This window comes from Poecile atricapillus, chromosome W, assembly GCF_030490865.1.
Source record: "Poecile atricapillus isolate bPoeAtr1 chromosome W, bPoeAtr1.hap1, whole genome shotgun sequence".
Classification (NCBI taxonomy): domain Eukaryota; kingdom Metazoa; phylum Chordata; class Aves; order Passeriformes; family Paridae; genus Poecile; species Poecile atricapillus.
Genome location: NC_081288.1, coordinates 46,951,638 through 46,968,607, shown reverse-complemented (window position 1 = coordinate 46,968,607; position 16,970 = coordinate 46,951,638). Strand labels below are relative to the sequence as shown.

Genomic DNA, 16,970 nt, shown 5'->3' with positions numbered 1-16,970 from the left:
GTGGGAAAAAAAAAACCACAAGTTCAGCTTCCTGACCCAAATCAGGCAGAGTAGAAATTAACTGTGAGGGGAAAATGCCTCTGAAGCACCCCAGTCAGATGCCTACTGATCATACTGGCATTTACACTTCTCTTGTTTATTTTCTTCCACCACAAAAACAGTCAACCACTGCAGCTTTGTTTCACCACAGCACTGCTCCTTGCACCGCATAACTATAGAGAACAGCTGTGGAGGAGGAAGGTGCATTCATCATGTGCTCAGGTGATGGAGCCCAGTGCTGGGACACACATGGAGGAACATCCGTGTTGGGATGCTCATGGGACAGAATAGCCAGGCAAGAGACAACTGGCAGAGCAGAGAGGCATCATCCACACACATTCACCTGCACAAACTACTACTGCACAGCTTCTCTAGACAGAAAGAAGCCACAGCACAAGGTAGCTGCTAGGACAGTGAGTTTGCAATACCCAGATGTGGAAGTGGAGGTTAGGAAACAAACAAGTGAGGCTGCTTAAATCCTTTCCATCACTGTGCCACTCAGTGTCTGTACCCAATTCAAACTAATAAAGCAGGTGGGGGAAAAAAATGTATGTCAATAGGATATTGTTCTTATCAACTCCTTGCAGCCCATCATCTGATTTCAGTGGGACTGCTGAGGTCTGGAAGCCTTTGCTTTGGAAGGCTTTGAAATCAAGTCCTTGCCTCTTGCCTGAGAGACCTCTCTGCTTACCTCCCAAAATGTGAGGTCAACCAAATCAGGGAGGCAAAATCTTGCCTTACCCTCACTGCAGTCTACACAGCTTCTGCTGGGTTTAGTGCTATGATCCAAGAGCCCATGGCCATCACAAGAGCAAGACACTCCAGCCCATCCAGTGTTAGTACTGGTGACAAGGCAAGGCTCCCAGATAGCCTTTCCATAACGCTTATGGGAGCTTCGAAGGAGCCAGAAGCAGGAACTGAGGTCTCACCAAGATCTTCAAAGCACTCCAAGGAAAGCTATTCTTGCAAAATGATGTTGGCTTCATCTTGGAAAAATTCAACCCCAATATTACAGCACATTGCCCATGCCATTCTTATGTGAGCCATGGATATGAAATCAAATTCACAAATTTTGAAATAATTTTGAAACGCTAACTCATGTCTTTGAGCAATTGCTCTTATTCCCCTCATCTCTCTCACTAACCCCATTTATCACTATATTTATTTCCATTTTGTTCTCAGTAACACACAGTCCCAGGAATATCAATCTCATCTGCCTGAAGCTTCCTATTCTACTAAAAATCAACAAGGGAAGAACTTCCTCAACTCAAACACTGTAAAAACAAATGGCATAAACCATGCCTCATTCCCTTTTCTTGACAGAGTTTCTCCAAGGAGAGCAAGAGGACTGCAAATACAATAAACAACTTTCTAGTAGATGTATTAGTAAAAGAAAAAGGCAGTTTCAACATAACTGTTTCCATTTCCTACCCCAAAAGAATACAGATTTCTTTGTTATTTGTTTACTCATAGAAAGTCTTATAAACAACATTGGAAGAATAACAAAATCTGTCAAAACTCACATATCATCTATTTCAGTGGGGGTTTTCAACGTCATAGAAAGGAAAAAAATCTTCTGTCTCTTATTCAAGAAGGCTTGTCACTAGTCTCAATTCAATAGGTTCCAGGTTCATATAAGCTTTCTGTGAGATGTGCTCACACAATTCACCCTGGATTAGCTGGTACTGCAATGATTTTCACTGGACAGGCTGGCCTCACTTGATTTAACAAAAGTTATGGAATAGTAAGGTACATGAACTATAGGAACTTACATCCTACTCCCTTTTTTTTTCTTTTTGGTCACAGAGTATAAACTAACTGAAGTAAAAAAAAAATACAAAAAAACAAATCCAAGCAAGAGTGACATGGTGTCAATCAATTTTATGATAACCTTTATAGCCAACACTTAAAGAAACAGGTGATTCCTAACACCACAAAGGCATAAAACAGAGTATAACACAAAACGGCTGCTTTACAAATATTTCCATCCAATCCTATACTGAGGGATAGACATTAAATCTCCCAAACCAATATAAACAAGGAACTTTTTTCTTTTGGGATAAAGAGCCTGGTCAAGCTGTCAGTGTTTACACAGAGAATTCTTTGTCCCACAGAATCTTCTCACGCACTGGAAAAGCAGTGAATGAATGAATGAATATATCTTTTTTTTTTACACCTTTGATGAAACATGCAAACTGCATCAAAAGAATAGAAAGCTGACACCAGAGAAGGTTAAAATCACTAGAGGAATTCAAAAGTGCTGTTATGAACAAATTGTAGAGGGTTAATAATTATTATCAGACTAGTAAGGAACAAAAACTAAGATTTAATACCAAAAAAACCAAATACAGAACAATATAACCATCCACTCTTCCAACAAAAAAATCATGGACTGTTCTAAACAGAAGAAGTAAGCTACTACCTCTTTTGGCACAGGGAACAGCCATATACAGCTTTATATACATATAAAGCTATGTATTTATGTATACACATATACATTCATATACAGCTTTGAAAATTAATCCCATATTACCTAACACCTGCTCTGCAAATATTGGTTTCAGTGGTAAATACTGGAAGCTGTTCTCAGTGTAAGAGTTTTGCAGCAGATTTTGTGGTGTCAGAGAGGACACTTCACACTGCAGTCCAGAAACACTGGCACTCATACATCAAAAGCAGGGAACGTACAGTTCCACCTCTATTTTAATACAATGGTCAAATGAGAGAACAAAATTCATGCATCGGGAATTCACCTCTGGTAACTTATCTCCTGGTAGCATAAATCAGTATGAGAGAAAATGTCATAGATAACTTCCTCCTACATTACTAAAAGAGGTTTGAAACTGTAGTGCAGTACAGCCCATTTGACGGCAGATAATCACAAGACACCAACTGCTGTGAAAACAAATACTAAGGAAGGCAGAAATTGAATAAATTAGTAGAGATACAAATTAAGGGTAGGAAATGCCTGTCTATAATATACTACTGATTTCAGTTCTCTGCTCCAGGATATAAAAAGCACTCACCAAAGGAAGAATCGTTAAACTACAACCTAGCAGTTTCATCCTTTAAGGGCCTAATATGCAGTATCTCAAGAGATATGAATGTAAGATTAGTTACTTAAAGCCACAAAACCACAAAAGGAGGAAAAAGCTTTATTATCATCAGTTCCTCTGCTGATGATTAAATGAAAATATATGATGGAATAGCAAGACCAAATATATATTACAACCCCATCAGAGAGCAAAATCCTCTCTCTGCTGACTCTTCCATCAAGAAGAAAGTGAGACAAATTCAGAAGTGAGGAGGATAATACAGCTTAAACAGAGATGAAACAAACAGCAGTGTTTAACAGTGTTTCTACTCAGACTTAAGGTAGCCCTTCATTAACACAATTAAAAATATTTACCTTGTTACCATGAAGTACAACACATTTTAGGCAAGGCACTGTCTGTGGTCAAGGTAAAGCCCTGGAGTTAAGAAGACATTTATAACTTCTGTCTTTCAGACATATGCCATATAAATCTGCCATATTTAAAAGATGTGTTTGCCTGCTTGAAATTCATCTGAACAATTACTGATGTGTGATTTGAATTCCCTGACAACACAAGAATTTTTTCTGAAATTATCACCACACTTTACCCAAAACTTCCACTGCCTGAACTCCTTGGCTGCTCTAATCAGTGGGGGGAAAAAGTGATGTCTGTGGAAATGTATGGGTAAGTTAGGAAAGGACAGTTACAGGTATTGTTTCAGACACTTCCACTTTAAGATTAATTTAAAAATATTTTAATATACTTAATACTAGAGAAATGCATAATCATTATAAGAGGGGACATCAACTTTCATATTCAATCAGGAAAAGATAAAAGCAATTAAGTAAGCATGAAAAGATGACTGTATTTTCAGTAGATAATTTCTGTGAGCATTTTTTTGTGGTGACAGCAACAGCCCAGCCTCAGCAAATGCCCAGGCCTGAGACTTATGTGGAGAATCTCTCTGATAGACCAAGCACAGCATTCAACACATGACATGAAATTGTGAGACCAGACCTGTCAACTTCTTAAGACCCAAAGCCTTAAATAGTTACATGACCATGTCTCGGTGCAAGTATTCATTTTTTATGATTCTCAAAAGGGAGCCAGCAAAAAGGAACAAAAACAACAATTACATAAAACTAGACAACACAGACTGAATCAGTAAACTCTGAATCACATAAACTATTTTAAGTTTATAAACAAAATTATAAAATTTTAAAAATCCTACCATTTTGAAAATGCCCTTGATGTAAATTCACATATTTGCACCAATGTCCCTAGACCCATGCAAAGACAGGATGAGTTTTTACATTGATTTATTTCCAAAAGCACAAAGTATGAATAAATGCACCTTTTCCCACTTTTTAAACATTTTTATTTTCTTGTACCATAGAAATGGTTTTACCCTAGAACCATTAGTTGCCTTGAAAGCTCTGTAAAATAAAGCACATGAAAAAGTACTTGTGTGATATTAATTACATCCTTCAATTACTGCCACCTTCTGCCTTCCTCATCACCGTTCAGCTCCTCACTGCAGAAACATAAGAGCTAATACTGACCTCTGTAAATTAGGAATATAGCTGCAAGGCAGCAGTTCAATGCTAGTGCAAAGTTTTTTGACATCGGTGTGATAAAAGGCTAAAGCTAGTGCAAAGGAGTGGAGTCAGGTCTGGCATTGCTCCTTTTCCCACTAACTAGGATGACTGCTGTGACAGAAATTTCCCAAGAAGTTGTTTAAGAACTGGAAGAACTGTTACAGCCAAGTCCCTGGTCAGAAGTGGGCAAGGTCAGAGATGGAGATCCCGCACTGAAGAAGCAACTATTTAATATAAGCCATCCAAATGCCTCCTTTTAACATCTACTTTCTGTTGTCTTTACTGTCATTCATCATAAAACATCAAAACCATAGGAGAAACTACACAAGATGCTTGTCTGGTTGCAGTATTACCCACACCTAGGTCAGCCCTCATTTTAGCACTGTTAAACTGAACAAACACTACTCTGGCACACAGACACCTTCCCATATATTCTAGCACAGAAGAGACCGGAATGTGCTTATTAAAAGCTTAAGGGCACCTCTAATGCCATCCAGGAGACATTCAGCTACCCCATGACAAGTTTGAAAATCCTTTTATAAACTTGGCATAATGATCCTTGGGAATGCTCTCCCTCTTCTTGTTTTGTGGTTTGTGTTTTGGTTGGTCTTTCTGTTTGTTTTTTTACAAGCAGCTAAATTGCAGAAGATGGGGCCTCTGAGAAACAGAATAGAGATTGACTTGGAGCATCTTCCAGCACAAAATAATTGTCACCATGCTTGCTAATGAAAATTTGTACACTCATGTAAAAGGAACAGACATTTTGCTGTGCTTGAAATGTCTTTTTTTTTTTTTTTTTTGTTATTTTGCAGTGAGACTGTCAAGAAAGAATTATGGGACTGTACACAAGAAAATAAAAATAACTAGGAACCTAAAGCAGAGATCACCTGTTTCTCATGCTAATGACAGTTTAGAAAGTGCACATTTGAAAACTCCTTTTTATTCTGTCAGAGAATCATAGGGCAGTTATCTTTAATAGCTATTACTCAAACAGCTGTATAAAAAGTATCTTATATCTCTAGCAGTCTTTATTCTATCAAAAGGATAATCCTTCAATGCTATGTGTCATTCACTTTAATTTTTCAAGGCTGACAACATTCTGAGTAGAGTGCTCTGCCATTCATGGGAAGATGTAAACTCATAACTGGAGGATTTATTTTCTTTTTAAGACTGCTTATATTGTTAAAAACAATGAAGAGCTGGATTTACAGGGCCAGGCTTTGTCAATCAGTGTAACTATAGTGACATGACAGTTTTACACTAGCTGAGAATCTGGTCCTTGTGCTTATGAACAATAGAGAACTGGCTTTCCATGCCCTTGGTGGTAAGAGATGTGTAAAGAAAAACCCTTCTTGCCCTTCCCTTGTGACTTTTTATGAACGTGCACAATGTGCCTATCCAAACACTGCAAATATTTAAGAATCATCCACTACACAACAATTTTGTTCTAATTTATGTTCAAATTTTTAATGCATGAATTCATATACTTTCATTAGCCAGCAGACAGGTATCAGTACTTACCTGTGATCTAAATGGTGAATAGAGAGAATAACCCCTGAATTCAAATGGGCTTGTTTTAAGGTCACCAGAATTGTGAATTCACCTTTATTTCTTAACTTCTGAAAAAATATTTCAGCTGTTTCTGGAGATGCCTTCACATTTCTTGAAGTATCTAAAATAAACATAAGAAAAAACACTCAGTATAAAATCCTATGTTACTTTACATCCTTATTCAAAATAACAGGCTATTTCTGAGAAGCACAACTGAACAGACAGGCAAAAGCAAGGACCAAAGTATTTAAAACATTAGTTTTGCATGCAATGGGAGACATTTCAATGAAAGAGAACACATTTTCTAGGACACCTATTCTATTCTGGGAGCAATGGTGTTTTGTTTTGATCCAGGGTCATAACTCTTACTTTCCTCAGGGATGGCCAGATGGTACCTTTAATATCTCATCCAAAGTTTGGGCTCACTAGCAGTGAAGCACAGTGACAACACTAGACATAAGCCTAAATCCGGACACGTGACCTGAGCAACTTTTTAATGACTTCTAAAATATCTTATGCCTAATAGCATAAATACACAAATAAATATACTAATTTGAAAAAAAAAAACAACAAACAATTTACTCAGCTTTAAGTAATAGTTTAAAAATCCATGAAATTTCAAAATATTTTATCACTATTTCATTGCTCTATACTCCAGTTGGGTGGAGTTTTCCTGCTGCTTCTTGCACAGTATGTCATGAACATTTGTTAGAGTAGTGGCAAACATGCAATAAAGATTTTACTTTTAGAAACCAACACAATGCCTAGACTGATGAAATATTTCTACTGAATTTGCACATAACATGCATAGAAAATAAAAAAGGCCCAAGCTTAAGATGTCTAGAGAGATAATTTACAAAATAATATGTCAAATGCTGGAAAAGTAATTCCCAATCTTCAGAATACATTATACAAGAAAAAAATTAATATACATTTTTAATGCACAAAATCAATTCATTAGCATGTGTAATCAGCTGTGTAAGAATTAAATCAATTCACAAGCTTCTTGTCACAGCAATTTGACCATTCTGCTCTACTTGGGAACACTAGCTCAGGAGCAGCAGTAGAGAGCTAAGAGCAATAGAACTGGTGATTTTCTTTCGGCAACACTGGAGCTGAGCTCTCAAGTAAATCACTCTCAGCTTACACCACTGTTCTTGAAACAGTTTTATTCCTTAAATTGGAACTATGAAAATGCTGCTCTCTATTAATAACAACAGTTTATTTTGGCTTTCTGATCAGGATTTTTTTAATATCTGTTTAGGAAATGCAACAACCTGTGCAAATGTGAAGTCCTAACCAAGTTCCTGAACAGTGTCGCACCTGGTTGAATTCCATCTGTTTTTCACAAAGGGAAACCCAAAAGGGAAAAAAAGGAAAAGTTAATTTCTACCAAATTTCTGTGATGCCTTCATAAGCAACTGATGAAAGAAAGCATATGTTTAATACCCCCACCCTTAAAGAAGGCCAGCCCATAAGTTTATAACTATCCCCATCTTCTACAGGCCCTTTTATTCCAACTAGAGCTATTGGGATGCAAACACTGCGCTACAGATGGCCTGTGCTTTCACAAGGAAACAAGCCCTCACCATCACATGGAGCTCTCCAGGGCCACCCCAGTCATCACCACTGTGTGACAGGCAGGGGAAACACAGAGCTGCCACAACACCCACAAGGCAGGAATAATTGATGAGGTCTCTTCATGTCACCAGAAACATTACCTGATCACTACACTAGATGAGAATTTTCCATCCTTTATTCTATAAAACCTTACCTGGGTACCCTATAATCATTCATTGTTGCCTCAGATAACCTTATACACAGACAATAGCATCAAGACCTGATTGCACCATGCTGGCAGCCTATATACTAAGATTACCATCACACTAACCTCTGGAATGTTACATTGCCAAAACACACAGCCATTGTTTTGGTATTGCCAATAGGTCAGATCATATTTGCTGCTCTAAAAAGCTACACAGCCTTTTGAATTATTACTACTCTTATGATGCACAACACTCTTTGCTCAGGGCAGGCACCAGGTGAATCTTTTAAAAGCAAGATGACTGAAAGGTCCTTGATCTGTCAGATCCATTCTTTTCACACTAACACAAGAGTGCAAATCCCTCCTTCCAATTGCCTTTGAAAACTAACAGTAGGTGCTTGATAGATCACCAGCTGTGCTCAATAAATATTGCTTCAGGCTGCTTCTTGATATTTGGCTCCTAGTAATCAGTTTAAGACCCAACAAAAATACTTTACTGGAACTGGAGTTCTTCCATAATAGCCTGGAAAAATCAAACTGGTATATCTCAAACAATAATTTGCAGTTTCTCAATAGTTACATAAAAACCCCATACTGTGAACATTTCTAATACACAAAACCAAAGGCATAAATCTTTTCAACTTAGAGTGCAGAAATAAGGAGAGAATTAATAGTTTGAATGAGAAATTTATCTCTAACCATGATGTTTTGGGTTTATTTTCCTAGAATATTCCATGTGTTTGGTTTGACCACACCACAACAAATCACAAATCCATAGTGTCATCACTCCATCTTTAACTTACAAAAACATGAAAGTGACAATTAAAGAATCAAAAATCCAAACTCAAATCATGTCTCAGTCCTTGTTCAGGCTAGATCCTTTAATATCTAACATTGTAAAGCAGCCTGGAAGCCCAGTGAAGAAAACCACTGACCCTAAGACCTGCAGGAACAGAGCCCTTCAGAAGACAAGCTTAGAGGCTGCCTGTGCTCCCAAAAACCCTCACTATTAGGAGACATTTTCCCCTCTCAGAGACAATCTGCAGTCAGAGCTCTGCAGCAAACACCAATACCACACCAGTGTTTCCTGGAGATGTCAAGAGCAGACAGACACTGTCATTTCAGTCATGCACATGAGATAATAACTGCACTTTATCAAAGATAGCAAGTAACTATCACCAAGACTCACTCCAAAAGTCCAAAGGACTACCAGTCCAAATGGGTATTGGAGAAAGAAGCAGTTTTATCCTTTGTCATCACCAGCATTTGACTGGTCTCATCAACCTTGTGGTGATAACTGCATTCATAAAAACAGAAGAGGAACTATTGGAGGCAACTGATCCACTCTTAACTAGTCCAGCCATGCCTCCTCACAAAAAAAAAAAAAAGTGTTGGAAGAAGCCACAAACAAGTTATGAGAAGTAAGCAGGAAAATTTCCATACACAGCACCAGCAGCATACCAAACCACACAGTGGAGAGACTTAGGACAATCCATTCATTACCATTCCTTTCCAGTCCACAATAAAAGAAAACAGTTATTAAATAGAATGCATACATTTTCCTAGCAAAGGATGGTCTCAAATTCTTGAAGAGCATATCAAAGTAAACATACAGTACAACTGAATTATAAAACAATTCCTGCAGAATAGTCTTTGAAGGAGGCATTCTAACTAATTGAGCTCCACAGTTTGTTTCATGGGCACATAATCAGCTTTTAATAGCAGGATCTATAAATCAATTCTGCATCTGACTGTAGCTCTGCTGAACTCTCCAAATTAAATTCTAGTGCTTTGCGAGAAGAAAGAGGGCTGAAGGCTAAAATGTGGCTGAAAAATATAATTGGCTCAATTTTTGTTTCGGTTTCCTACACTAGTAGGGATGAGTGTCACAGGCACATATTCACATCCTGTCACTTTCCCATATTCAAGTTTTCGGTTAATATTTTCATAACTAGGGATTTCACACAGCCTTCAAAGGGCAACTGTTTACTTTATATGGTTCTTTCATTTAGGTAACAAATAAAAACTAAACTGCACCCAGCCAATGGGGCAGCATGCAAAGCCACTCGAAAAGCAGAATCTTTACAGGGCTGACAGACCACAGCAGGATTTTAAGTGGAGCACAGTGCATTCAAATTTAGGAGCTGCATTCCTCTAATGAAAAATGAAGATATAAAGTAAAATAACCTTTATTAGACCAAAGCCTTGCTAGACGTGGTATGAATTAAATCCTTCAGTAGAAAGGCTGGTTGTTTTGCTATTTAAACTGATACATAAGATCTGCTCATAAAACATTTTCAGCTACTTTATCTATAAATTTTTCTATTCCCACCTCAAAGATTCCCAGTTGTTTCACAGAGAAGTGCAAAAAAAGCAGCTGTAGTTTTCCAAACCCAAGTGAACCTTTTTTGGATTCCCCAAGGTTGTCGGAAGGGGCTCTGCAAGGGTTTGGGGGAAGGTGCTGCAGCTCTACCTGAATTTTAAAAGATTGCAGTGGGGTAAACACTAGCCCTGTAAGATTCCCACTGGGGCCATTCCCAAGGGCTCAGGAGCACTGCCCAATTCCCAAGCCTGGGTGAGTTCCAGGACTACAATTGAAATGTAGTCAGGATACCACCCGGTAATCCAGAGCTCTGTGCACACAAGCACCCCCCGTAAACTGGATCCAACCTGGTGTCCCCAGCACAAACACTCACAAATGTCAGAAACAAGGACTCTAGTAATTAATTTCCCAAGTGGCATGATGAGGATCTTGGGATACCTCACAGGCTTTTTAGGGACATAGCCCACAAACAGCCCTTGCAGTTTTGACACCCCCATGGTGTGGTGTGTCTGCCTTATTTCCACTAAAACGCTTCAACAAAGAAGCATGCAGATAGAAATGCAGTGGATGAGAAGGAGAAAAGGAAGAGGGCAAAATGCTCTTCAGCTGAAACTAAACAATTGAAACAAAAACTGACTTGAAGCCAAATCATTAAATCAAATAAAAACAAGGGGGAAAATGTCACAGTTTGTTCTCGAAGCATTTGGGGAGGTTCCAACTGCCTTTGCTTTGTAGCTTCCTCTGTTCTGAATGTCAGCTACCTTGGTGTGTCATCCAGCAAGGGCTTTCCTCCAGCTCAAACCATATGCAATGTCCCCCAAGTCACAATGGACTAACACAAAAGACTAGAAGACCTCCTTCTGTACACATTTTTCCCCATTATATTGGTTGTTCATTCTTATATCTTTAAAAAACAGTAACCATATCACTACTGGCCAAAACTGTCTCACCTATATGCTACATACTTGGATGTTTAAAGTCATTTTGGCACAGCTGAGAACATAAATCCACTGTGGGAGAAGAGGAGGGAAGGCTACTGAGAGTCTGGACAGCTAGGCTTGAATAGGGACAGTTAGGATAGACTTTGAAAATCCATGACTATCTGTGGAAAACGACAGCTCTAATATAACACACGTTCCCTGTGAACTGACTATAATAGCACTGAAATCTGCCTAGAAGCATTCTGCAAGAGATGATACAAAACAAGTTTGGCGGTGATTATTCTAGTGGCTGGGTTAAGCCTCTGAGCTTATACACTAACCAGATGCTTCTAGAAACCGAGGCAAGTCAGATGTGACTGAATCGTTCCGCCATGGACTCGGTACCACGGCTCTCTCAATCTCAGTCTTAACCTGCCAGAGCACAATGCTGAGACATTTACACATCTTTCATCTTTCCTTGGGCTGTTGTCCCTTCAGCAAGGAGGGAATTTGCACCAGGACTACAAGAGGGAAGAATTTCCTGTAATGTAAAGCAGTCCAGCTGCACTGCAAAAAGTCAGGCATGCTCCTCAAAAATGTCAGGTCCATGAAGAAGAATTCCATGACTATTGGACACAGTAAGCAAAAAAATAAATAAAAGATAAATAGTTATAGAAAAGGTTCTAGTGACTGCTAGTGTAATAGCATATTTCTGACAATTTTCCCAACCTTTTGCAAATGACAGGATAAGAAACTTAGGTTTCTTATCACAGGCAAACCTGAACTTTGAACATGTAGGATTCCAGATTAGAAATCTGTATTCCCAGCACAGGAGGCTGAAATAGCTGATTTACTAATAAGCAATACAGATCCTGCCACACTAGATTGTTAATAAAACAACTCCTACTGAACTGCCACAGAAAATGAAAATGTGCTCTCCTGAACATCTCTGAAAGGAATTTTACAAATGTATAGATCAACACACAGGGAAGTGCCATACATACAAAAGTACTATCAGGGATTTTTAAAGGCATACATGATACAGAAAACTTCTGTCCCGTGTACCCCAGAAATACTATCCCTTTCAGAGAAGTTGTCATCATGCTAGATACTATCATCAGGAGAGAGGGTGCTACTCACTGGGGACCTATTACATGACAGCAAAGTAATGAAGATAAAAGATTTCTGTTCTAGTTACTGAAATTCCACTGCTAGGAAATTAAAATGTGTGCTGCATGGTATGCTCCACACCATGTATTTATTATTGTGATGCTTTCTGGTGATTTATAGGTTCCAGATTATCAATTATATGATGCAATAGGCCTTTTGATTACCAGTTTTTCCTAGCCTATACTCCAACACTATTCTTAAATCCTTTTTAAGTTTTAAAGATGCTTTTTTGATTTGATTTTTTTGTATGTGTTCCCTCATAGGTAGAATCACATACTGCTACTTAGAATTATGTTGTTTAGGTTTTTCCCAGCCAAGACTGCTATAAAACCTATTATGTTTGAACAAGGACACTGATGGAGCACAGAGTGGGACTTCTTTTGTTTCTTCATTTCAATATCTAAAAGGTTACAGGCTATAGCTTTATAAATATATATGTGTATATAAATATGAACTCCCTTTGGGCACAAAACAGCTTTTTAGAAGCTGTTTTGAGAACACCTTGAAACCTGTGGAGAAAATCAAGCCTGCCTTGTTTTCCTTGCAGCTGCCATCTGTGGCATATGCACCTAGTTATGCTTGGTTGCCTACTGTCACATGAGCACTTTGTGTCAAACTGACCTAACAACAAACAGAAATATCACACCAAGAAATGCTGTTAACACTGGGACATTGAAGAGCAGAAGAAAAACAATGCAATATCTTCCAGCCCTACCAGTACTGTAATAAGGGCATGACACACATGAGAACTGCTAAAACACTGATTTTATTTTCAGTTCCTCATTGTATATAGCATGGCCAGGATTTTAACAGTTATTCAATTCAAGGCAAAAGGGGAGGACAGGAAGAGGAGGAGGAGGAGATAGTGTTGCCAGCCTTTTCCAAATTAAAAGGCAGGCTACCAAAGGTAAACAAAGCCCAATCAATTAAAAACAATCAAGTATAAACTTAATGGCAGTAATAAATCATGGAAGCAGATTATTCTAGATAAAGATCAAGCTGCATTACATACCCTACTCCTCTCTCTGAAGATGTGACAACTCAAATTCTCAAAAATATCATATTCCAGTGGTGAACTATCATACAATGGCAGACTGTATAAGATCAGCACCCACCATGGCATCCCTGAATTAGGATCATGCTTGGTGTAGGCAATCCAACACCCTCTCAGCAGCACACCACGTCTCCCCCTCACTTGGTTCTCACTGTGCAAGTGTCAGTAAGACTTACTCATGCTCTCTGCTCAGTCATTTTCTCTCAAAAACTCCTTTTGCTGTGACAAGTATGCAGCTCCTGAGGACCTAACTCCTACAGCCTGTGTTCCACAGATTCATTTAGGCTGGAAAGGACTTCTTGAGATCATCTAGCCCGACTGTAATCATTTGTGGGTGACCTAGAAGGTTTTTCTCTATAAAGAATCTGTTTCTCCCTCTTGGTAGTGATTTGGATCTCTCATCCTAGCTTTCCTTCATCTCTGGCTTTCTAGGGTATAACTGGTTTTGCCCATATTAGGGTTAATTGCCTTCAGCTAACCAAAACCCTGTGTATCAAGAATTTAAATGCTGATTTCTTTTCACACAACACAATGGTGAGCTTAAGAAAGCTTACCATATGAGATCATTTTGCAGATGACCACAACCATGCAGTTTGCATGAAAGATTAACTTCTGACCCAAGAGAATAGCCAACAGTCACTGACACAGATAGAAAGTGCCAGAAAAATTTGTTTCCTAACAGCAAAAATAGGGCAGGCCAGGGGGAGGGAGGCAACCACTGCAAAAAATTGTATCTGAATACGGACACATTCAACACCTCTGTTGCTAGCCACAGGCCTCCAGCAGCAGGCTGAGCAAACAGCAGCAGATGGGGGGAGAAGGCAGGAGACTGAACTGTAAATAGAATTCAAGCAGAAACAGGAAGCGGCAGAGAGACCACACCTGAGGGTAGAAGTAGGATGCCAATAACACCAACCATACTGGCATAGTTGGAAAAATCTCCACTCACAGGATATTGGTTCTGATGCCAGAAAAAGGAAAGATTAGGGTTTTGAATTGGGAACATCAAAGAGGAGAGATACCAAGGAATACCATATACACAGCTCAGCTGAGAGCAGGGCAGACAGGTAGAAAATACATGAAAGACTTAAACCAACCATTACCAGAGATTTCAAGAAAGCTGGGAAAGACCAGAGTTCAGATTCTCCAAAAGTTCTTATTTAAGTCAGGTATTAGTGGAGTCCATGCTTCTATGAATGTGCCCACTACCCCTGATGAATCAGCTACAGATTTAAACTCATGCCCAATTTATAAGCTTGGATGGGTTAAAATTATAAAATGTTTCCAGGCTTTATTTTTCTCTTCTAGGTTTATTTGAGTCAGGCATCATCAAAACACATGTAAGTGCACCAAAGAACAAGTTTCAGGAGAAGACAAAGGCACTGTTCTGATAATTGTGTACCAGGTATTTGATGCTACTTTCTGTCTTTGCAAAACTCTCCCTGTACTAGATCAGTTTCACCAACATCCCCACTCTCCAGAGTACAGAAAGACTTAAAGGGTCATCCACCCATTCCTTAGCCTATTACCTGAACAATTATGTACAATGACTACAACACAGCTAATGTTTCCTAGATATTTTATTTCATACTATCGTCTAAAAAAAAGTCAAAACTATGGAGATTTCCACCACTTCTCTTCAGCAGCTATTCCTCAACCTAAACTAGTTCTGTGTAAAAGTCTCCTTTTATCTTAAATCCTCTCAATTTGTAGTATCATTACATTACTCTTACCTCTAGCTCTTTGAATAATAAATAATTCCTTCATTTTAAACCTCTAAGAATCTTCTAATACTAAACACTTATCATGCAACACTTTTGTCATTTCTTGGACAAGTTGTACGTGCTCAAGTTCTTTCAAAAGCTTTCTTACTAAGCCAGCCCTTTTGTTACTGTATAATCAGGTTTGCTGTTTTTCTCTTCAGTCCCTGCAATTCATTGATATTTTTCTGAAATGCAGAAACCCAGAGTGAATGCAATAACCCAGATGCAGTATTTTTTTAAAATTCAACCTCCCAGATCTCTTACTGCCTTATGCTTTCCTTAGGCTAATTGTGTATGCAGGGATTCCTAATCAGAGCAACACTGAACAGGGTACACAAGGTTTTCCCCAAGTCTGCCCTCTTCCTTGAATGAGAGCTGAGAAAATCTAGGGACTTTCAATTTTGAGGCATATTACTTAATGTTACAGAAAATCTTAAGAGTGCCTTTGGAACAGCTGGGGCACAATATGCAAATGTATGCTTAGGGAGCTATTAAAACACAGATTATTGACCTCAAAACTAGAAAAGATCCTTTGGAACCCTTCTGGATCATTACACAGCTGTATCTAGAGACTGGTGGACTTTCAGACAGACTCAAGGCTGGTACATGTCATCTTCTCTTTTAGGATAAACACTACAGATGTTACCACAATCTAATTATACTTAAATAAGCATTTATGCTGGGGAAATTGTATAAACATTGCTCTAACTCTACAATTGGAGGTCTTTTTCTTATTATACTCCCTGTTTTAAAAGAAGGAAATAGCCACTCAAATTTCACTAAAAGAGTTCTCAGTTATGGATCGCTAGCAATATTGATTGTAATGGCTCCCTTGGAAACATTACAGTCTATCATAGCAAAGTTGGTGCTGCAGCAAATATGTTAATCTGCTAAAAGCCTTTTGGACATTGTGTCTTTGGAAGTCTCTTTTCGGTCTGCTGGTCCTTTTAGAACATTTATGCCCATTGCTTTAACACCTTGCAACAGCCCAGAGCTGCGAGCAGCAGTTCATGAGATGACTCAAGCTAAAAGTCAATTTTCTAAGTTTGTGTGTCTCTCTGAAGTCATCAGCATCACACACACCCCCAAAAACAAAGTATGCACCAAAAAAGAAAAGCAACTAACAAGTTAACAATAAGAAATATTTTGCTGTAAAATTCTTCCATGTTGAAAATGGCTACAAGAAATTATTTTTTCTATCTAAAATATCTAAGTGAACATTCATAGAAGGTGTTTATTGTGGAAAACATGTCCAGGCAAAAAAATTTAAAAACTAAAATACCCTTTCTTATATTTCTCCTCAGATTTTCCTGAGAGGAAATCATTTGGACAATGCCAAGATGAAAAAAAATATAATTTCTTAAACATTGAGACAAAATATAGAGGAATTTAGGCAAAATACACGGACGGAAAAAAAAGAAAATCTAACTGTGAAAAATCCTTTTTCACCCTTCATTCAGCTGTAACTTAGCAATACAGGTAGGAGAATACAGCTGCTTAGTGGATCTGCACCTTGGCACAAAACCAAACAGGATGAAATATAGGGAAGAGTCACTACAAAGAAGTAGAGTGTTCCATGACAGCTATATAAAATTTCCAGCCCCTATCCAACCCTTTTGAATAACTTACGAACTCAGTCCTGTACCTCCCTTAAGTCTCAGTGGAAACAGTGAAGTTAACCATACTTGGAGTTATTTTTCCAAGGTAGCACCTGTATACCCTGGAGGATACAGACTAGAAGAACATAAGCTG

General features: G+C 38.5%; 1 protein-coding gene across 1 annotated transcript in view; it reads right to left on the bottom strand.

Annotated features, from left to right (window-relative positions):
• Window positions 1-16,970, bottom strand: part of LOC131592270 (protein NEL) — a 138,176-nt gene that overhangs the window by 113,017 nt on the left and 8,189 nt on the right. The window contains exon 3 of the mRNA XM_058863675.1: window positions 6,194-6,344. Coding sequence (XP_058719658.1) covers window positions 6,194-6,344 — 151 coding nt within the window. The remainder of the gene's footprint in view (window positions 1-6,193; window positions 6,345-16,970) is intronic.